General features: G+C 60.8%; 1 protein-coding gene and 1 long non-coding RNA gene across 8 annotated transcripts; one reads left to right on the top strand and one right to left on the bottom strand.

The window, feature by feature from the left end:
• Positions 1-171: 171 nt before the first annotated feature.
• On the bottom strand, positions 172-3320 carry LOC118899184. Its single transcript, XR_005020899.1, has 4 exons — positions 3247-3320; positions 1909-2032; positions 1589-1666; positions 172-815 (listed from the first exon to the last, which is right to left on the bottom strand). It is a non-coding gene; the product is annotated as an uncharacterized LOC118899184 (long non-coding RNA).
• Positions 3321-3501: 181 nt separating this feature from the next.
• LTBP3 (latent transforming growth factor beta binding protein 3) lies at positions 3502-20958 on the top strand. 7 transcript variants are annotated; one of them, XM_036860453.1, is made up of 28 exons: positions 3503-4326; positions 7226-7555; positions 7702-7904; positions 8088-8193; positions 8418-8510; positions 8685-8807; positions 9305-9463; positions 9550-9735; positions 10284-10300; positions 10377-10449; positions 10627-10716; positions 12530-12655; positions 12740-12871; positions 12975-13103; positions 13343-13465; positions 13705-13827; positions 16569-16691; positions 16940-17059; positions 17917-18045; positions 18328-18495; positions 18684-18869; positions 19071-19199; positions 19304-19441; positions 19543-19683; positions 19813-19974; positions 20072-20152; positions 20234-20386; positions 20537-20958. In XM_036860453.1, exons 1-28 carry the CDS (start codon positions 4008-4010, stop codon positions 20686-20688), a joined length of 4014 nt encoding a protein of 1337 aa, XP_036716348.1. In that variant the 5' UTR covers positions 3503-4007; the 3' UTR covers positions 20689-20958. The 7 variants fall into 7 exon arrangements, with proteins under 7 accessions (XP_036716351.1, XP_036716354.1, XP_036716349.1 ...); XM_036860455.1 differs by having other exon boundaries at positions 3505-4326; positions 20234-20365; XM_036860457.1 differs by having other exon boundaries at positions 3506-4326; positions 18684-18767.
• The last annotated feature ends 66 nt before the right edge of the window (positions 20959-21024 follow it).

Below are 21024 nucleotides of genomic sequence, written 5' to 3'. Positions count from 1 at the left end.
TTGCAGTAGCTTCTCTTGCTGTGGAGCACGGGCTCTAGGCGCGCAGGCTTCAGTAGTTGTGGCTCGCGGGCTCTGAAGCGCGGGCGCTGAAGCGCAGGCTCAGTAGTTGTGGCGCACAGGCTTAGTTACTCTGCGGCATGTGGGATCTTCCCGGACCAGGGATCAAACCCATGTCCCCTGCGTTGGCAGGTGGATTCTTAACCACTGAGCCACCAGGGAAGCCCTGGAATTAGGTTTTAAGAGGTGACTCTGGCACCAGGTGGAGGAGGGACAGGACCAGGCAGAAATGGCAGTGGGGAGACCCGTTAGGCAACAGAAGTGATCTGGACTGACCACAGAGGTCATGGTCTCCTTGGACTTGCAGGAGAACTTACATCTAGGAGGCGTGTGGTCGATTCTAGGAAGATGGGGTGGCTGGGTGTGGTGACACAGGAGATGCGGAGAGAAAAGGTGGACAGGCCATGGACACTACCTGTGCTGGACTGTCGCAGTAGCCCTGCGGATCCACTCTGCATCCTTGTCCGCCCTGCCTCATGCCCCGAGGCTCACCTTGCCTGCTCTGTTCCCTCCCCAGCCTCCCTGCCCTTGGGCTTCCTTTGGGGTTCGGCCCCTGGGGGGCCCAGCTGGACAGGAGGAGACTGGGGTAATATTTATTTCCGCAGCTCCCTCCCCGCAGGCTGCAAGAGGACAGGTTCCACTGGATTGTGCTGAAGGCCGCAGCTCCCCAGGGCAGCGCCCCTTCCAGCTCCAGCTCCTGTGGCTCCAGACTTAGGTGAATGTTCATCACCCACATGAGGGTGCCCACTGCTGGGTTCCTGATGAGAGGAAGGAGTTTGGTAATGACAGTAGGTAAACTTGCAGAGCACTCACTATGTGCCAAGCACTGGGCTGGGTGCTTGCCCTCACGGCTCCCGGTGGCTCAGTCCCCTCAACAGCCCCCGAACAAGGGCTGCCTTCCCCCCGTCCTACTCTCAGCAGCATTAGACACCCTTGGCCATGCCCTCCTCCCAAAACGCGCGCTCCTCTTGGCTCTTCCTGCATCACACTCCTGGTTTTCCTCTCTCCGCTCCCTCCAGCTGCTCCTTCTAAGTCACTTCTGACTCTGCCTCCTCTTTCTGATCTGGGAGTGGTGACCTCCCTGGTTCGCCTTGGGCCCTCTTCTCTCCCCAGCCGAGCCCACCCTTTCCCACGGCCATAAATGCCCCTGTATGCTGAGGACCCCAAGTCTGTGTCTCCAGGGCAGACATTCTGTTTGAGCTCCAGACCCCTGGATTGAGACGTCTCCACGTGGATGACACAAGCATCTCAAACTCGGCAAGCTGCAAACAGAGCCCCACACTCTCCCCCAGGTCTCCCTCTCTTCTGCCGCCTTCCTCACCCACCCAGGGGCTCAGGCCAGACACCTGGGAGCCATTCACACCACCTGCCTCTTGCGTACCCTCCACTTCACCTAGTCTCTAGATTCCACCCCCCAAACACATCTCCACCGCGTCCAAGCCGAGTCCTCTCTCCTGGGATGATGGCATCAGCACCCCCTCTTGCTCTGATACAGCCCCGTGGCAATGAAAATAAAACTCAGATTCCTCACCGTGGCCTCCCGCCTCCGCCTCCGGATGCTCTCTCTCCGCCTCCCCACCCCGTTGCTCCGCTGGCCTTCTCTCAGCTCCTAGAAGAAATGAATCTCTTTCCTACCCTTCACCCCGCATGCCGCTGTGTAAATTGTCTCCTCAACACAGGCCCCTTGACTCCTCGGGCCTCCTACAGGCTTCCCCCCGCCTGGCTGTTAACTCCTGCTCCTCCTCCAGCTCCTGGTTTAAAAGTCCCTTTGTCAGAGGGGCTTCCTGGACCTCCAGGTCCCACCACCTCTCTTGTTCCCAGCTCCTTAGTCTTCTCTGTTCCAGCACCGACCTCTGTCCCAGCCTCAGCCACGTATGAATTGATTTGTCATATGTCTGTCTCCTCCAGTACAGAAGCTCCGGCAGGGCAGAGATTGGTTCTACTTGTTAGCAGGAGCACGCGGGAGGTTCCTAGTCTGTTGAATGAATAGATCCCCATTTTACAGGTGAGAAAACTGAGACTCAGAGAGATTCGGACTCTAACCCTGGTCTGTTTATGCTGTGCTCCAAGGGCCAGGTTCAGATGAGTATGGGGGAAAAATGACTAGAAAATGCTCAGCCCTACACGTGGCAAGTGGTGAGCACTCAGTACTATTCCCTGCCTCAGTGTGGGACCAGAGCCCCGAGGGAGTGTGCGGGCAGCCCTTACACACCCTCCCAGCCCCCCTGGGGACATGGGATTGCCCCCATCCTACCTCTGCAATACCTGCCTATGTGAACAGGGCCTGAGCCCACTGAGCAATTCGGGCAGGGGTCCACCAAAGAGTCTCCCTCAGTTCCCCCAAATGAGCCCACCCTCAAAGTGAAAACCATGAGTTCCTTGCACAGGTGTGCCTAGAGGCAAGTCCCTGAACCCCCTTTCCCTCAGTCAGACTGCAGCCCCCGTTCCCCTCGGAGAGAGAGTGTCACCCTGACTTGGCTGTGTCCCACTCTGAATGTACCCTGGTCACACCCACCCCCTGCTGAGTTCTGTGAGTCAGAGACTGAATCCTGGGGTCTCCTGGCTAGGTCCCCGGGATATGGCCTGGGGCCCAGGGCACTGCAGCCCTCAAGGGCCTCCCTTCCAGACTAGCGGACAGGCCTGGCTCCTCTCCAGCCCTGACCAAACTCAAGGCCCCCCACCAGCCCCTGCCAACCCCTGCCCTGGGGCCCTGCTGTGCCCCTCCCCAGCCCTGGGGCCCTCAAGCATCACCCCCCTCCTGCCGGCTGTTAGCCTGGGAAGGGGGCCAGGCCCTGAGCTCAGACCTTGGCGATTCCAGAGTGTCTGAGGCCCAGAGCCAGCCCCGCCAGCCCGGCCAGACAAGGCGAAGGGGCGGGGGCAGGGTGGGCACCAGGAAGCCATTTAGAGGGGGGTTGGCAGGGAATCTGGATTTCAAGCTTTGTTCTATCTGCTCCTTTTCTGGACCCCGCGGGCTTCTTCCTGGGACCCCGCTGGGGCCCTGGCTAAGGGGTGCCCCCACCTCGAGTCCTCTCCTTCAGGGGGAGTGGACCAGTACTAATAAGAAGTGACTTCGGGGTGGTGAGACCCCCACATGTGCAAGGGAGGCTGCGCCAGGGCTGAGAGGCGTGGGTTCCAGCCCCACCTGCTCCCACCATCCGCGCGACCCTGGGGCAAGGCCCATCTTCCTACCCCAGCCTCGGTTTCCCACTTTGATGCTGCCGGGCGGAGGTGGGCGCGGGCCTTCCAGCCCCGCCCGGAGGAATCCGGCGGGGCGGCCAGCGGTCCCAGGTGAGGGCTCTCTGGAGCGGGCCCAGCGCGGCGGCGGCGGGTTCCAGCGGGGCGGGCATCTGGGGCGGGGACCGCCCCCCAGCCTCCACCCGCCCGCACACCCTCGCTCCCCCAGGCGGCAGCGACGACGCTTTAAACAGAAAAAAACTGTCTCCCTGGCTCGGGGCCAGCATCCCAGCCCCCCTCGCCGCCGCCGCGCCGCGCTCCAGCCAGGGAAAACAACTGCTCACTTCTCCCTGAGTCCGCCCCGCGCGCTCCCTGCTTCCCGGCGGCCGCGGGAGCCCAGCCCGGCCGGGGGAGGCGCGGAGCGGGCCGGCCGCCCGGCCTTCCTCTCCCCTCGCTCCTCCTCTCCGCCTCAACTTGCTCCGGCCTCCTCGCTCCGGCCTCAGGTTGGGGCCTCCGCAGGCCCTCGGCCCCGGCTCGTGGCTGGGCTCCTTCCAGGGGCGGTGGAAGTTTCTGGGCTCCCCGCAGTCCAGCCTCCATCTCTTTGCCTCTCACTGGGCCCGCGCCCGCGCCTGCTGTCCCCTCCCCGCGCGCTTCCTCCCATCTTCTCCCTCGCTGCCCTCTCTACTCCTCTCCCGGGGCTCCCGGCTTGCTGTTCCCCTCGGGCGCCGGGACCATCGCCCCTGCCCGGGCGCGCCCCCCGGGTCCTGCGGCCCCGGATGCCCGGGCCCCGTGGGGCTGCTGGCGGCCTGGCCCCTGAGATGCGCGGGGCGGGGGCGGCGGGGCTGCTGGCGCTGCTGCTGCTGCTGCTGGGCCCGGGCGGCGGGGCCGAGGGGGGGCCGGCGGGCGAGAGGGGCGCTGGCGGGGGCGGGGCGCTGGCTCGCGAGCGCTTCAAGGTGGTCTTTGCGCCGGTGATCTGCAAGCGGACCTGTCTCAAGGGCCAGTGTCGGGACAGTTGTCAGCAGGGCTCCAACATGACGCTCATCGGAGAGAACGGCCACAGCACCGATACGCTCACGGGCTCCGGCTTCCGCGTGGGTGAGGGCCGGGGACACGGGCAGGGGGAGCGGGGAAGGCAGGCACCTGGACAAATGCGGGGTACATGGCAGCGTAAGCCACGTAGGCCACGTGACCCTGGGGGTCGTGGGTTCAGAGAGCAGAGCCTGAGGGCCTGGGGCCCCAGGGGCTTCAGGGGGCTTGGGAGGCTGGAGTGCTGGGGCCAGAGTTGGGAGGGCTGCATGGAAGCCTGGACTTCACAGCTTTGGGTTGGCGTTGAGGCCTAAGGTGTGGGGTGATGCTGGGGTCCTGGATGACACAGGCCTCTAGGAAAGTGCTGGGTCCTGAGAGGGAGTCAGGGTCAGCAGCAGGGGCTTTTGAGGGATGTGAGCCGGGGGCAGGAGGTCTCAGAGAAGGGATAAGTATTCCCCCAAGAAACAGTCTTGCTGGAAGAAACAGGAAAAGTCTTTAAAAACTATCTAAAGTAGGGCCTGCCAGTGGTAGACACCTGCATTCTCTGGGAGGAGGAGCTGAGGTCAGGGCTGGGAGTGAGGGAATTAGTTACTGGCAAGGTCTTAGAGGGGAGGGGTGTTGAGGCCTAACAAGTGGGGAGCAGGCCTGGAGGTAGGGGCTGTTTTGGGTCCTCAGCCTCTCCTCTTCCTGATGCCCCATCTATGCTTCCCCCATAAATCTTAACAGCTCTGCCTCAGAGTCTCCCCCACAACAAGCCGTCATAACTTCCCAATTCCACCTGGAGTCCACCCCTTCCCCAACATCTCTCTTCAGAGGGCCAGGCCTGGGCTCAGCTCTCCTCCCTCAGGGCCCTGTGGGCCAGGCTGGGGGAGGTATCCCAGCAGTAATTACCCTCCTGGACAGGGTAATTAGGCCAGGCCCAGGATGGCACCAGCAAAACAGCCCCTCTTACACATTCCTGTACTCATGTACCCACTCACACCTGAGGAACCCCACAGATGTGGGGTTTTCATGAGACGTGCATGTGTGTCTGTGTGCGAGAGTGCACGTGCACGCTTGCACGTGACACACCCACGGGGGTATGCCCGGCTTTGGAGTGGCACACTGGGATCAAGTACTTGTTTCTTTGTGTTGTCTTGGGTGCATGTCTGCAATCACTATGGGAGTGTTTGTGTAAGCCTGTGTTGGTGTTAGAATGAGTCTATGCATGTGTGTGTGATGAGATGGCTGTGCATGTGAGTGTATGTGGGCCCGGCCTTCCAAGCCCCCTGGCCAACCTGCCCAGGCTGCTGTCTCCATCCGTGCTGCCCACATCCCCCAGGCTCGGCGCCCAGGCCACAGTGGGCGGGTGTCACAGGGAGGTCACCCTTACCGCTATGGGTGACTCATTGGGAGGCAGGAAGGAGAGGATCCTGCCTCCCCCGGCCCAGGACACACCCCTTCTGCCCTGAGAGACTGGCCCCAAGAGGCCGGGCAGGATGGGCTGGGCTGGGCTGGGATGCTCTTAGCCAGGCCCCGATGGCCATGCATGTGGGCCATCCCTCTGAGGCCCTTCAGGTGTCCAGAGAGCCTCAGCCCCATCTTCCCATCCTGGGAAGTGAGGGCAGCCATGTGGCAGGCAGGAGAGGGGCTGGGCCTGGTGTGTGAGCTCGGGTCCCCAAGGCTGGATTTCGGATATGAGTGTGTGACAGAAAGACAGAGATCCTATCCTCTCACTGAGTCACTCCTTCATTCATTCCCCCAGCACCTTCTCTGGCACCCAGAGCTGAGGCAGAGGGTGGGTAGGATCTGAAAAAAGGCTCTCTTCCTGGGGGAGGAGCTGAGCCTGGAAGGATAAGATGTGAATATGCAGAGATGGGGGACAAGGCTCTGAGGGGGCGGGAAAGGCATGATTAAAGCCAGGGAGGCAGAAGATGTGGTACATTTGTAGGGGACGGGAGATGAGTCCTGGAGCATAGGGTGCACATGGAAAGAGCAGGGGGGGATGGGCTGAAAGAAGGTTCCTTCTGGGCCACGGAGGGCAAGGAAGCAAGCTGTGAGCAGGGGTGTGACTGTGGCAGAGCTTTGCCTGAAGCAAGTTTCTCTGGGGGCGCTTGGGATGTTGACAGGCAGGGGAGTGGCAGAGGGCATGGGGAGGAGGGAAGATGGATTATGAGATATTACAGAGGCCAGAACTGGCCGGAGTGGGAGCAGGAGCGATGGAGTATCAAGGCTCAGTTGTGAGTGACTGGGCAGGTGGGGATTCCCGGGGGTGGTTCAAGGCCAAGTGGAGGTGGGGAGGCAAGATGCTCATTTCTGACAGGGTCCCCTGGGTGGAGGTGCTTAAGGGAGGTCCCGGAGAGGGATAGCTCAAGTTGGCAATGGTGAGGTGTGGGCCCTGGGATGGCAAGACAAAGAGAGGGAGGGAGAGCCCAGAGAGGGCTGAATCAGGGGAAGAATTTAGGGGTGAGGACGAGGAAGCACCAGAGAGAGACTGGATTTCCAGGAAAGGCCTAAGGGGAGGGAAAGGCTATTCCATCATCATCATCATCATTTGCTACTACTTATTAAGGACCCACTGTGTATTAGGCACTATGCTAAGCATTTGTACAGGCATTGCCCCATTTAATAGACAGGACAGTCCTACAAATGAGGACAGTGAGGCACAGAGAGGGGAAGTAAGTTGCTCAGGGCCACACAGTTGGCACATGGCCTCCTAGCTAGGATTTAAGTCCAAGACTTAAGACTCCAGTGGCCCCATGGGTATAAGGATGTTGGGGGACTTAGAGGGTAGTTTCTGTGTGTGTGTGTGTGTGTGTGTGTGTGTGTGTGTGTGATGTGTTACAAAAACCAGCTTCCCAGGGAGGACAGAACTAGTGGGTGGCAAGGAAGTAGGGAGGAGGGGAAGAGACAGGATGCGGGTGAGGGACTGGGCCTGGGGGCTGGGGACAGGGGTCTGCCTGGGCCCTGATCCACCTTTCCTCCCCAGTGGTGTGCCCTCTGCCCTGCATGAACGGCGGCCAGTGCTCCTCCCGAAACCAGTGCCTGTGTCCCCCGGACTTCACCGGTCGCTTCTGCCAGGTGCCCGCTGGAGGAACTGGCGGGGGCGCTGGCGGCTCAGGCCCTGGGCTTGGTCGGGCTGGGGCCCTGTCCACAGGCGCGCTGCCTCCCCTGGCTCCGGAAGGCGAGTCTGTGGCCAGCAAGCACGCCATCTACGCGGTCCAGGTGATCGCCGATCCGCCGGGGCCGGGTGAGGGGCCCCCTGCCCAGCATGCAGCCTTCCTGGTGCCCCTCGGGCCAGGACAGATCTCAGCGGAAGGTACCAGGCAACGGGCAGACCCCGGGAGGCCGAGGTGGGCGGGCACTAGGGTGGCAGGTCCCGGGCGGAGGCCAGCCCTGGAGGACCGCCGCACTGCCAACCGGCGCTGCGGGGCAGCCCTGAAGCCGCTGTGCCCCGCCCCCCAGTGCAGGCCCCACCCCCTGTGGTGAACGTGCGCGTCCACCACCCGCCCGAGGCCTCCGTCCAAGTGCACCGCATCGAAGGGCCCAACGCCGAGGGCCCGGCCCCCTCCCAGCACCTGCTGCCGCACCCCAAGCCCCCGCATCCTCGGCCACCCACTCAGAAGCCCCTGGGCCGCTGCTTCCAGGACACGCTGCCCAAGCAGCCCGTGAGTGAATCCACAGTCGCCGCTGGACCGGCCCTTCAGTCTCTCAGGGCTGCCCTGTTCCAACCCACCCGGATTGCTCAAAACTGGGGGTGTCCTGCAGGTTGAGTGGCGGAGGAAAAGGGCCTCAGGAGGGAGGCCAGGTGGGCACCCTGTGACCCCCCCTGTCCACACTCCTCTCCCTAGTGTGGCAGCAATCCCCTCCCCGGCCTCACCAAGCAGGAAGACTGCTGTGGAAGCATCGGCACAGCCTGGGGCCAGAGCAAGTGCCACAAGTGCCCCCAGCTGCAGTGTGAGTGCCTCGGCTCAGTGAGATCTCCCTCCCACTCCCCACAGGGTGGCTCCACCGACACCCCTCTCAGCCCTGCAGTGGGAGACCCCAGTCCAAGCAGCCTGAGCCTCTCACTGCCCACCCAATTCCCCTTAGCGTCCCACCCTGCCTGTCCCCAGTGCCCTCCCTTCCCTCTCTGCAGGCCCCCCAAGGTCCTCTCCTGCCATGCTCTCCTCTCTCTGCAGACACAGGGGTGCAGAAGCCAGGGCCTGTACGTGGGGAGGTGGGCGCTGACTGCCCCCAGGGTTACAAGAGGCTCAACAGCACACACTGCCAGGGTAGGGCCAGCTGGAGATTCTGTGGGCTGGAGGGGTAGGCCAGTTGTCACTGGGGGAGGTCCTACGGTGGACGAGGGGGGAGGTGGGGCAGGGGCAGAACCCTGAGGTTCTTGGAGCAGCTTGCTGTCACCCTATGGCCCCAGACTGGAGGGACCAAACTCTCACTTACCACAGACATCAATGAGTGCGCGATGCCAGGCATGTGTCGCCATGGTGACTGCCTCAACAACCCTGGCTCCTATCGCTGTGTCTGCCCACCTGGCCATAGCTTGGGCCCCTCCCGCACACAGTGCATTGGTGAGACTGGGGGATCCTTGGAGGTCACAAAGCATGGGTGGGAGGGTAAGCCTCCAAACAGTAAGGATCAGAGGTCACAGAAGTCAGAGTGGGGTCAAGGGTTGACTGCAGGTGAAACAAGGCCCAGAGCAGATAGGGTCAGGGATCAGTGGGTTCAGGAGTCGCATGAGATCTGGGGTTAGAGGTCGCATGGGGTCAGGGATTATATGGAGTCAAGGTCATATGAGACCATGGGCTTGATGAGTGGGAGGGATAAAGTCTAGAGCAGCTAGAATCAGGGGTCAATGGGGTCAGTGGTCACCGAAGTTTCGGGTGTTACATGAGGTCAGAATAACACAGGTTTCAGGGGTCACATGAACTCAGGGTCATGTGCGATCAGGGGCCACATGAGGATTAAGCGTTGTCTGGGCCAGAGAGGCAAGGTCTGGAGCAGATGGGAAGGGGGATGTGGGCAGTGTTCAGGCCCAGATGCCCATGCCCACCACTGGCCCCTGCAGCGGACAAGCCGGAGGAGAAGAGCCTATGTTTCCGCCTGGTGAGCCCTGAGCACCAGTGCCAGCACCCGCTGACCACGCGCCTCACCCGCCAACTCTGCTGCTGCAGTGTCGGCAAGGCCTGGGGCACCAGGTGCCAGCGCTGCCCAGCTGATGGCACTGGTGAGCCTGGGGCATTTGTGGCTGGGGGGCTGTCTGTGTGCCTATCCAGGAAGTGCTCACTTCTCTGCCCCTTGCTCTGGCCACAGCTGCCTTCAAGGAGATCTGTCCAGCTGGGAAGGGGTACCACATCCTCACCTCCCACCAGACGCTCACCATTCAGGGTGAAAGTGACTTTTCCCTTTTCCTGCACCCTGATGGGCCACCCAAGCCCCAGCAGCTCCCTGAGAGCCCCAGCCGGGCACCACCACCTGAGGACACAGAGGAAGAGAGAGGTCTGGCCTGACCCCTCCTGTTACCTGACAGTTGCTGAACCCCTAGGTCTGACACCTTGACCCTTGATCCACAGATATGACCTGAGTCTAACCTCTAACTCCTAGTCCCAGACCAGCACTGACCCCCAGAGCTGATACTCTGACCCCTAACCAATGTTGTAACTAACCCCAGAATTAACCCCTGATCAACAGAATTTGACCATTTATTGCCCTCCAGATTCAATCCTCTGACCCCAGGACCCCTTTGATTTCCAGACCAGGGCACTAATGCAGCTCAAATGCTGCCCCTAGATCTGACCTTCTGACCGCTGATCCAGGGATTTGACCCTGGCTATAACCCCCCAAGCCAAGGACCTTGTCCAACCATTGCTTCGCTGACCTGTGATGGAAACACTCTCTGACCTCAGGATCTAACCCTTGATGCTTGATCCAGAGACATGATCGTTGAACTCTTAGGGACCCTGACCACAAATACCCAAGTGCCAATCCCAGACTTGACTCCCTTCTCCCAGCCCAACACTTAACGGCCCCATCTTCTTCCCTTCTAGGGGTGAGCACAGACTCAGTGAGTATGAGAGCCCATGTGGGAGGGGCAGGGAGGCCAAGGAGACACAGAGGGCTCATGTTGCTGTCGCCTGCAGCCAGTGATCGAAGAGCAGTCCGCGCAGCAGAGCCACCCGACTGTCACCACATCTCCTGCCCGGCCCTACCCTGGTGAGCTGGGCACCGTAGGAACCAGTCCTCAAGGGCTGTCACTGCCGGGGAAGTTCACAGTCTAGGCACCAGGGGGCGGTGAAGCTGGGTGTGAAGTTCCCAGCGGGTGACCTGCGGAGAGAGGGGCGGCGCTCTCAGCTTCCTCACCAGCTGATGAGTGTGCCCTGCTGCCTGCAGAGCTGATCTCCCGGCCCTCACCGCCCTGGTTCCTGCCCGACTTGCCCCCGTCCCGAAGTGCGGTAGAGATCGCCCCTACTCAGGTCACAGGTAAGACCCGCCCACCTAGGCCATGCCCGAGGTAAGCCACGCCCCTAACTTAGTTTTTCTCCTCCCTTACCCCCTCCAATCATTCCCGAGCACTAAAACATCCAGGGTTTACTGTGTGCCAGGCCCTGGGCTGGGCGCTGTGGAAGCCTCGGTGTGCAGCAGAGATCCCACTCTGCCCTCAACTGATCCGGGTATTATGGTGGTCAGCCCAGGCCGAAGGCATTTATTCATATATTCTACAACTATTTATTGAGCACCTACTATGTGTAGGCACTGTTTAAGTGCTGGGGATACAGTAATAAGCAAAACAGACAAAAATTCCCTATCCTTGTGGAGTAGACAGACAACAAACAGATCAATGAGTCCAAATCTAGTATATCTCATAAATGCTATGAAAAAAATAGAGAAGAAGGAAGGAAGTCTGGGCGGCGAGGGGGTGATAATATGCACGGTGGCAATGAGAGAAGGCTTTCTGAGCAGGGCTTTAAGGATTGTTAGAAATTAACAACGAGAAGTGGGAAAGAAATGGGCGGGTTGGGAAAAAGGACATTCCAGTTTGGGCAGAAGTTTGGGCAAAGGCATGGAAACATGAAACCCTGGTTTCATGGAGCGGGGAGAAACCACACACACAGATCAGTGTTTCTGAACTAGGGGAGGGCCGGCTCAGGGAGCCTTGTTAAGAGGCTTGGGTTTGATCCCAAAGGCTGTGGGAAGTGTCTGCAGGGTTTTGGGCATCGGAATAATTGCTAGCTATGGCTGAACAGTTGCCCTGGGCCAGGCACTGACTGAAGAGTTTTACATACTAAGTACTGTTTACCCTTCTCATACTCTGTGAAGTGGGCACTGTTAGCCTCGTTTTCCAGATGAGAAAATTGCGTCTAAGGGAGGTTCAGGGACTGGACCCAGGTCACACAGCTGAGCCAGATTCAAGCCCATGTCTCTGTGGACTCCAAAGCCACAAGGAAGCCACCAGCCTGGTTGAAAACCGGAGGTTAGATGAGCTCCTGGTGGAAGGTGACTGCCCTGGAAGTCTGCACAGGCTAGGAACCACCCCGGGACAGTCTGGGGGCTGTGGGAACGTGGAGGAAGAGACACATGCAGAGGCTTCTCAGAGGAGGGGGTGTTAAGGATGCCTAGGGAGAGGCCCTCAAAGAGAACAGCCTGCAAGAGCCCACTGGCCAGGTGTGTTTGGGAGGGGGTAGAGTTCAGCATCAAGGCCTGGGCTGCATGGGGCAGGGCTCAGGCGAGGGACCACAAGGAGGGAGAGGTGGAGGCAGGGAGTACTAGGAATCGTAGGAAATAGGGTGAGGAGGATTCCTGGATCTGACCACTTAGGCACAACCATGCGCGAGCCAGGATTCCCAGGAAACCAGCTCCTGTCTGCCTTGGGAGGGGGAGGAAAACAACTGTTCTGGAATGGGGGGGGGGCAGGTCCCTAAGGCAAGGGGTGTTGGTTTACTGATCTAGAGGATGTTTGTGTGGGTGAGGCTGCAGGGTTTGAGGTATTGAGGTGACTGGGGTCAGGGTATCATAAGTGGGGATAGAAGTATCAAGGTTTCCTGGAGTTGAGGAGGTAGGGATGTCAGGGACCTGGGGTCATGGTTTGGGGCTACCGGAGGTTGTGATGTTGGGGTTATCTGTGATGGAGGTGTAGGGAATCCTAGGATTGGAGCACCCGAGCTTAGGGTGCGACCCGGCCCAGGTATCCGCGTCGTTAGTAATGGGCTATCCAGGTCCTCCCTGGGGACATGGCAGAAAGTGAATGCTCCCTGCCTGGCCCCCTGACCTACCGCCGCACCCCCAACCCCGGCAGAGACGGACGAGTGCCGACTGAACCAGAACATCTGTGGCCACGGGGAGTGCGTCCCGGGACCCTCAGACTATTCCTGCCATTGTAACCCGGGCTACCGGTCGCATCCGCAGCACCGCTACTGCGTGGGTGAGCGTGGCGAGTGGGTGGCGCGGGGGCGGCCCTGGCTCCCGACAGACCTCTGACGCCTTCCCGCCCGCGCGCCCTTCTCAGACGTGAACGAGTGCGAGGCGGAGCCGTGCGGCGCCGGGAGGGGCATCTGCATGAACACCGGCGGCTCCTACAACTGCCACTGCAACCGCGGCTACCGCCTGCACGTCGGCGCCGGGGGGCGCTCGTGCGTAGGTGAGCACGGCCGGGCCGGGGGTGGACCCGGGGGGCTCTCCCGACCGCATGTAATCCCCTCCGCCGCCTTGCACTCCCCTCGCGCCCCCTTCCTCCCGCTCAGACCTGAACGAGTGCGCCAAGCCCCACCTGTGCGGCGACGGCGGCTTCTGCATCAACTTTCCCGGTCACTACAAGTGCAACTGCTACTCCGGCTACCGGCTCAAAACCTCTCGACCGCCCGTGTGCGAAGGTGGGGAAGACCCCATCCAGACCGCCGGGGGTCCTCAGCGGTCCCTCGGCCTGGGGTGGGGGCGGAGGGCCTCACTCCCGTCTCTGCCCAGCTCTGGGCCTCTCAGAGGTTTCGGTCCGGAGCCCAGAGGGCCCGCTTCGACTTGTCGATTTGTGACGAAGGGAGGCCCTGCCGAGGACGCTGAGCGCCTGGCCGGCCACGTTGTCCCCAAACGAGTCCTCTTCCTCCCTACTGTGCAGACATCGACGAGTGCCGAGACCCTAGCTCCTGCCCGGATGGCAAATGCGAGAACAAACCTGGGAGCTTCAAGTGCATTGCCTGTCTGCCCGGCTACCGCAGCCAGGGGGGCGGGGCCTGCCGCGGTGAGGGCGAGGCCTGGGTCCGGGGTAGGGTAGGGGGCGGGACCTCGAAAGCAAATGGGAGGGGCCCTTCGGGAGTCGCCCCTGTGATGGGGCGGGGCTAATGGCGGTGGGAGTCACCTCCAGACTGGTCTTCCTTCCCGGGAGTAGAGGCCCCCCCATCCCGGGCGGAGGGGGCTCCCACCCCCTCACAGTGCATCATCCGGTGGGGCGGAGTCCGAGGCGAGCCTTCTCCGCTGCAGACGTGAACGAGTGCGCCGAGGGCAGCCCCTGCTCTCCCGGCTGGTGCGAGAACCTCCCGGGCTCCTTCCGCTGCACATGCGCCCAGGGCTATGCGCCCGCGCCGGACGGCCGCAGTTGCCTGGGTGAGCTCCAGCCCTCCCCGCCCTGCCACCCGCCACCCATTCACGCGCCGAAACTGGGGACTGGGTCACCCCGTCTGTCGGACGGGTGGGCAGGAGGTAGCTAATTCACAGACACCGCTCCTTCACTGATCCACTCACTAGTTTCCTCAGCGGACCTGGCGGAGGAGGGGGCGACCAGAATTTCTACGTAGGAAGGATCTGAGGAGGCAAAGCTTGAAGCTGCGTTTGCAAAGCACGTTACTTAAATTTGAGGGGGGAAAAAAGATATAAAAGAAAGGGGATGTTAGTAGTCCCCCCGACACTAATGTTTCTTATGTATCAGGAGGAAGGCTGAGGGCTGGGATTCAGAGGAACTGGAGAACAATAGACACCAACTGTAGAGCGCAGGGCTGTAGGACTGGATGGAGTTTGGGTGTTCCTGGGAAACCTCAGCGGGGCTGGGAGAAGGGGAGGTCTGAGTGCTCTTAAAGGATCAACAGGAGTTAGCCAAGCGAAGAAAGGTGAGAGGGAAGAGCATGCCAGGCTCAGCGCCAGCGAAGTCAGAGGCAAACACCAGTACGGAGTGTACAGGGAATGTAAGGTGTAAGCAGGGGATGGGGGCTGAGGCTGGCCGGTGAGGGGCAGGTCCCCATCCCCTGAAGGGCCCACCTAAGCCCCGCCCAGGAGGTTGAGCTTCACCCTGAGGATATCAGGAGGCACCTGAAGCATTTTAAGGGGAAGAATGACAAGAGTGGCCATTTGTTTTAGAAAGTTCCCTGATGCCCATTGTGGAGAGTGACTGGAGGTCTGGTGGGGACTCAGGACAGAGACAGTGGTGGAGCTGATGAGAACAGAGGCCTAAGGATGGTCATGAGATTATGTGATATTAGAGAAATATTAGAACGCGTTACCTGGGCTGCTCATTAACTGGATGTCAAGGTGAAGGAGAGAGGGGAGTAAGGGATCCTCAGGTTTCCAGTTTGGGTGACTCAGTGGGTTCTGCTCACCGGGATAGGGTCCCCTGGGGTGGGGCATGTTTGAGAAGGAAGACATTAAGTTTCATGTTGGACAGTTGAGCGGGTGGTCCCTGTGGGCCTTTCAGCTGGCAATGCCAGCAGAGGGTGGGCCATACTGATTGGAAACCTTGGGCCAGACACACCCACCTGGAACTGTGTATTGTGGGGGTGTGAAGCCTTGGGGTGTCACTGGGAGGGTGTGAAGCCTTGGGATGTGCCCTGGGAGGAGCTGTGGAGACTTGGGGTGTCACTGGGGGTGTGTGGAGCCTCGGGGTAGGCACTGGGGAGAGCTGTGGAGCCTTGGGGTGCAGTCAAGGATGGTGGGTCCGGTGAGGGGAACCTTGGCAGAGCCTTGTGGATACTGCCACGTCGGTAGAAGGCAGGGGAATCGGAGCAGGCGATGGCGGAGCAGGGGTGGTGGGAGGGCCCAGGGAGCACTAGCTGAGAAGCTGGGGAGCGGAGGCATGCAGGGAAGAGGAGGATGAGGTAAATGCAACAGAGAGGTTCTTGTAAAATAAGAACTAGCAAAAAAAAAAAAAAATAAGAACTAGCTGGGGAGACGAGAAGGTCCCTGGTGGCCTTGGCAGGGTAGCTTCCGTGGCATGCCGGGAGGCCAGAAGATGCAGGCAGCAAGTGAGGAGGAGTGAGACCTGGGATCACCAGAGTGGGGTGTAGGCTGTAGGCTGAGGAGAACAGTAGAGGTTTGGAACTGCCCAAGAGCACGGGGGCTACCTAGGGGCTTTCCAGTGTCAAGGCTTGAGAGGAGGAGGAGAGGGTAGCGCTGAGGATCTGGCCGGGCTGGCGGCCAGAGGGAGTGGAGTGGCCCAGGTGCTCCGCTTGGTGGCTGGCTCCAGCCTCGCTCAGCACCCAGGGTCCTGAGAAGCAGGCTAGGGCTCTGACTTTGCCAGACCAGTGAGGAAGAAGGAGAGGTGTTCATGGGCCCTTGCTAGAGGAGGTAGAGTTGGGGGCTCGAGAACAGCGGAGGCGGTGGGAAGGAAGCTGCATCTGAGATGTCCAAGAGGGGGCAGATCCCAGCCCCTTGTACCGAGAGTGAGTGGCTGGCACTGAGGTGAAGGTCACAGAAACTGAGGGATGAAGGACTGTAAGGTCAGAGGCTGGGCCTGGCTGTCCAAATGGATGTTGAAAACTCCTAGGATGGGGAGGAAGAGAGAAGGAGAGGGGCTAGGAAGGTGGGTGCTGACAGCAATAGAGAGGCTGGCGTAGGGGCCAAGTGCCCCTCAGAGGAAGAGTGTGGTTTGAAAGGGGTCTGGGGTGTGGGCAACGACCAGCTTCCACCAGAAAGGACTGCACAGAAGCATGCTCTCAGAGCCAAGTCACTTTACTGCACAAGCAGAACAAGTTATTCTGTGAGACCAAAGATATAGGGGAGCTTATTTACATGGGAAGGAAGGCAGCCATGGCAGGTGGGGGAAGGGCAAGAGCAGCCGTGAGAGCAGTTGGGGCAAAGGAAGCCCAGGGCAGAATGGGATTGTTTGGTGAGAACAGATGAAGGATGGGGAGGCCTGAGTTCTTTGGAATCACACGTGGCCCAGGGTTCCTGGCAGCACCTGGCCTGGTCGTTAGGGCATAGTGTGCCACACAGGAGCGGGGTGAGGGTCCCATGCTTCTCTCCAGCTCCACTCACTTCAGCTCTGGTGCTCCAGGCCATGGGCAGGAGTGGGAAAAGGGTAGCAGAGGCCCAAGACCATCCCATCCTGGCCCTCTGACAGCCCCTGTGCCCCACAGATGTGGATGAGTGTGAGGCTGGGGACGTGTGTGACAACGGCATCTGCACCAACACGCCAGGCTCCTTCCAGTGTCAGTGCCTCTCTGGCTACCATCTGTCAAGGGACCGGAGCCACTGTGAGGGTGAGGGGGGCCTTGAGCTGGGGGGCTGACCTGTTCCTCCCTACCCCAAGACCTCCACTGCCCAGGGCCCAAGCCCAGGGGCTACCTGTGAACAAGCCAGGCACTCCCATGGCCAGCCCCCATCCAGATCCAAGATGAGGCCTGGGGTGTGGACCTTACCCAGGGCTCTTCGGGAAGCCTTGGAAGCCTCAGGCTGTGTGTGATTGGGCTTAGCCCCTGAGATTCTCCCCCTCTTTGATTCCCTACAGACATTGATGAGTGTGACTTTCCCGCAGCCTGCATTGGGGGTGATTGCATCAACACCAATGGCTCCTATCGATGTCTCTGTCCCCAGGGGCATCGGCTGGTAGGCGGCCGGAAGTGCCAAGGTATGGGGGGATTGGCTGAGAGCTCCTGAGGAGCAATGGCAGGCAGCAGTAATCTCCTAGACACACTACTGATCTGTCTTTCCATCCATCCACTCACTCATCCTTCTACTCTTTCACTGAAAATGACAACAGTGATAATGACAGTAATTAACGATGCTTATTACTATGTGCCAAATCACCCCTATATGCATTCATCCAACAAGAGTTTACTGAGCATCTAATATTTGCCAGGTTCTGTGCTATATACTAGATATTGAGCAATGACCCAGGGCTCCCAGCTAGGGGAGACTGACATGTAAATTGATTCTTACAGTTCAGGGTGCTGGGTGCCAAAAGAGGTCTGGACTAGTGATTTATTCCAACAGTTGAATTGGAACTTGAAGCATAAATAGGGTTCCCTAAAGCATAAATAGATTCCCTAAGCAGAGAAAAGCATGGGATGGTATTCCAGGCCCAAAGAACAGTATTTGCAAAGCACAGAGATCCGGAAGAAGCTAGTTGCATTTTAAGGGAGAGTAGACACCTACGCCCTAAACACAGAGCTGAGGGTGTTGGTGGTTTAGAGTAAAGGGTGATGAGACTTAAAGATATTGGGAGACCAAACTGAAAGTCCCCAAATGCTGAGCTGAGAGTTAGGACTTCACTCTGTTAGGTTTTATGAAGAATAATGCATTGAATGTGCACACAACTACCCACATGCACAGACAGACACGAGTGGATTTCCTGTCGTGTGTACTTTGAAGTCACAGTGGAAATTCAGGTTCTGAACTTGTGTGAGGCCCTTGAGGCATACTCCCGGGGAAAGCGGGGCTCGTTTCCCTCTGAGAGATTCTTTCTGCTCATCTCACTCCCTGAAGACATAGATGAGTGCAGCCAGGACCCGGGTCTGTGCCTTCCCCACGGGGCCTGCGAGAACCTGCAGGGCTCCTACGTTTGCGTCTGCGATGAGGGCTTCACGCCCACCCAGGACCAGCATGGCTGTGAGGGTGAGTGCCCTCTCGGCTTCCTCCTCAATCTAGACAACTCCCCTGAGCTGCAGCTGGGGCTCAGAGTTGTATCCTGGTCCCACCCTCTGGAATGTGGCGAACAGGAAGAAATCTCTTTTTGCCTGGGAGAGCCCGGCGGGGCCAGACCTCGCAGGAAGGGGCTTTCACAGGGCAGCTAAGGGGAGCCAGGGGATGTGGGGGAATAGAGGGATGAGGTTGGTGGGCAGCGTGGACAGGCAAAGACATTCTGCAGGAAACTGAGCTGCTCTCCCCTCCCCTCAGAGGTGGAGCAGCCCCACCACAAGAAGGAGTGCTACCTTAACTTCGATGACACCGTGTTCTGCGACAGTGTACTGGCCACCAATGTCACCCAGCAGGAGTGCTGCTGCTCCCTGGGGGCTGGCTGGGGAGACCACTGCGAGATCTATCCCTGCCCAGTCTACAGCTCAGGTCAGGAGCCGGGCAGGCCCTTTCCTTTTTCAGAGCCTCAGTTTCTTCATTTGGAAACGGACTGGGGGAGAGAGCCCCTCCCTGGGTAGGTGGGAAGTGAGGCGAGAGCTCCGACCTGCGGCCGACAGCCAGCACACATGCGCTCAATCCTGCCTCCTTCCTTCCCCACGGCCACTATCTCGCTGTAGCTGAGTTCCACAGCCTTTGCCCGGACGGGAAGGGCTACACCCAGGACAACAACATTGTCAACTACGGCATCCCAACCCACCGTGGTAAGCCCCAACACGGCTCCGCCCACCTGGCATGCCCTGCTCCGCCCGCCGAGGTTTGGACCGCCCCGATCCCGCCAGTGCTTGTCAGTGGCGGGTACTGGGGTAAGGCCCGCCCACTCCCTCACCGACTGCCCCGCCCCTCCGCAAAGCCCCGCCCCATCACTCTTACGTCAGCATTCGGAAAAGCCCCTCGCACTGTTTTCGTCCCTTCCACCGTAAGCCCCACCCACACGTTCTCCGCTGCGGGGCCTAAGTGGCCCCGCAGGTAGAGGGCGCGGGCGCCCACGGCCTGTCACTCCGCAGACATCGACGAATGCATATTGTTTGGGGCGGAGATCTGCAAGGAGGGCAAGTGCGTGAACACGCAGCCCGGCTACGAGTGCTATTGCAAGCAAGGCTTCTACTACGACGGGAACCTGCTGGAATGCGTGGGTGAGTGCAGCCGGCCCCCGTGGCCGTGGGAAAGCAACCGGGAGACACGCACAACCACCCGACTCGGGGCCGGTTCCTACCACTCGCGCTTTTCCTTCTCTCAGACGTGGACGAGTGCTTGGACGAGTCTAATTGCCGGAACGGAGTGTGTGAGAACACGCGCGGTGGCTACCGCTGCGCCTGCACGCCCCCGGCCGAGTACAGCCCGGCGCAGCGCCAGTGTCTGAGCCCAGAGGAGATGGGTGAGACCCGGGTCGGCCGGCTGGGGAAACAGGAGGGAGGCTGGCCGAGCCGAGCTGTGACTTCCACCCCTACCCACCCATCATCCCCTCGCTGCCCGTAGACGTGGACGAGTGCCAGGACCCCGCAGCCTGCCGCCCTGGCCGCTGCGTCAACCTGCCGGGCTCCTACCGCTGCGAGTGCCGCCCGCCCTGGGTGCCCGGGCCCTCCGGCCGCGACTGCCAGCTCCCGGAGAGCCCGGCCGGTGAGGGCAAGGGTCATCTTGGGCTCTCCAGAGCCCTGTCCGCCGCCTGGAGACCCGGGGCCGCGGTTCCCCCGAGGGTGGGTTGGAGCGGGGGAGGGCTCCTCCCTGACGCCGGGTCCCGCTCCTCAGAGCGTGCCCCGGAGCGGCGGGACGTGTGCTGGAGCCAGCGCGGAGAGGACGGCATGTGTGCGGGCCCCCTGGCCGGGCCCGCCCTCACCTTCGACGACTGCTGCTGTCGCCAGGGCCGAGGTTGGGGAGCCCAGTGCCGCCCGTGCCCGCCGCGCGGCGCCGGTGAGCCGGCCCGGGAGGGGTTGCCCGGGAGAGAGTTTGGGGCGGGAGCCGGGGTGAATCGACGCCGCAGACGGCTAACCGCCCCCTGCCCTCTCAGGGTCCCAGTGCCCGACGTCGCAGAGTGAGAGCAATTCCTTCTGGGACGCGAGTCCCCTGCTGCTGGGAAAGCCCCCGCGAGGTGAGTGTAAAGGGAGGGACAGACGCGGGGTCCGCGGCCATCGCTGGGAGCGGTGTTGACGTCTGCATTCTCCCGGCGCAGAAGAGGACAGCTCGGAGGAGGATTCAGACGAGTGCCGCTGCGTTAGCGGCCGCTGTGTGCCTCGGCCGGGCGGCGCAGTGTGCGAGTGTCCTGGTGGCTTCCAGCTAGACGCCTCCCGCGCGCGCTGCGTCGGTGAGCAGGGCCGAGATGCGGGTCAGTGGAGGGGCGGGGCCAGAGGCTGGCGGCAGGCAGGCGGGGCGGGGCGGGGCCCTGCAGAACCCCGCCTGGACCGGAAACCGAGCGCCGCGCGGCTCCGGCTCCAGCGCCCTCGCGAAGTCTGCACCTGTTAACCCCCCAACCCAGACATCGACGAGTGCCGAGAGCTGAACCAGCGCGGGCTACTATGCAAGAGCGAGCGCTGCGTGAACACGAGCGGTTCCTTCCGCTGCGTCTGCAAAGCTGGCTTCGCGCGCAGCCGCCCGCATGGAGCTTGCGTGCCCCAGCGCCGCCGCTGACACCACCCTCGGTCTGGACCTCGGCAATCACCGAGGAGTTTCTGCCCGACACTTGGGGCGAGCTCCGCCTCTCGCTTGTGCCCTGACTCGGGGCTCGGACCCAGGGACCCTTCGGGGCCCGCAGACCCCTTCCCCGAGCCCCACGTTCCAAGGGTGCCCATACCACCTCCACCCGGTTCATAGGCAGATGTTGGGTCTCTCTCTGGCGCTGCCGGCCTTCCTTCCAGAGGGTGTTTCCCAGAAACTGATAAATCAGATCGTGCCTCTTTACAGTGGGTTTTCGAAGTAAATTGATGTTCATGTACGTGGTGGGCGCGGTCTCCGAAGGGCGGCACC

This window comes from Balaenoptera musculus, chromosome 8 (assembly GCF_009873245.2).
Source record: "Balaenoptera musculus isolate JJ_BM4_2016_0621 chromosome 8, mBalMus1.pri.v3, whole genome shotgun sequence".
Classification (NCBI taxonomy): domain Eukaryota; kingdom Metazoa; phylum Chordata; class Mammalia; order Artiodactyla; family Balaenopteridae; genus Balaenoptera; species Balaenoptera musculus.
This window is presented reverse-complemented; position numbering and strand designations above follow the sequence as displayed.

Bases quoted from the DNA above. Each gene is read 5' to 3' on its own strand.
- LTBP3 (XM_036860453.1), top strand. From the start codon at position 4,008: ATGCCCGGGCCCCGTGGGGCTGCTGGCGGCCTGGCCCCTGAGATGCGC. The intron at 7,556-7,701 runs GTACCAGGCAAC...CCCGCCCCCCAG, and splicing joins AGGACAGATCTCAGCGGAAG to TGCAGGCCCCACCCCCTGTG. The intron at 7,905-8,087 runs GTGAGTGAATCC...TCCTCTCCCTAG, and splicing joins ACACGCTGCCCAAGCAGCCC to TGTGGCAGCAATCCCCTCCC.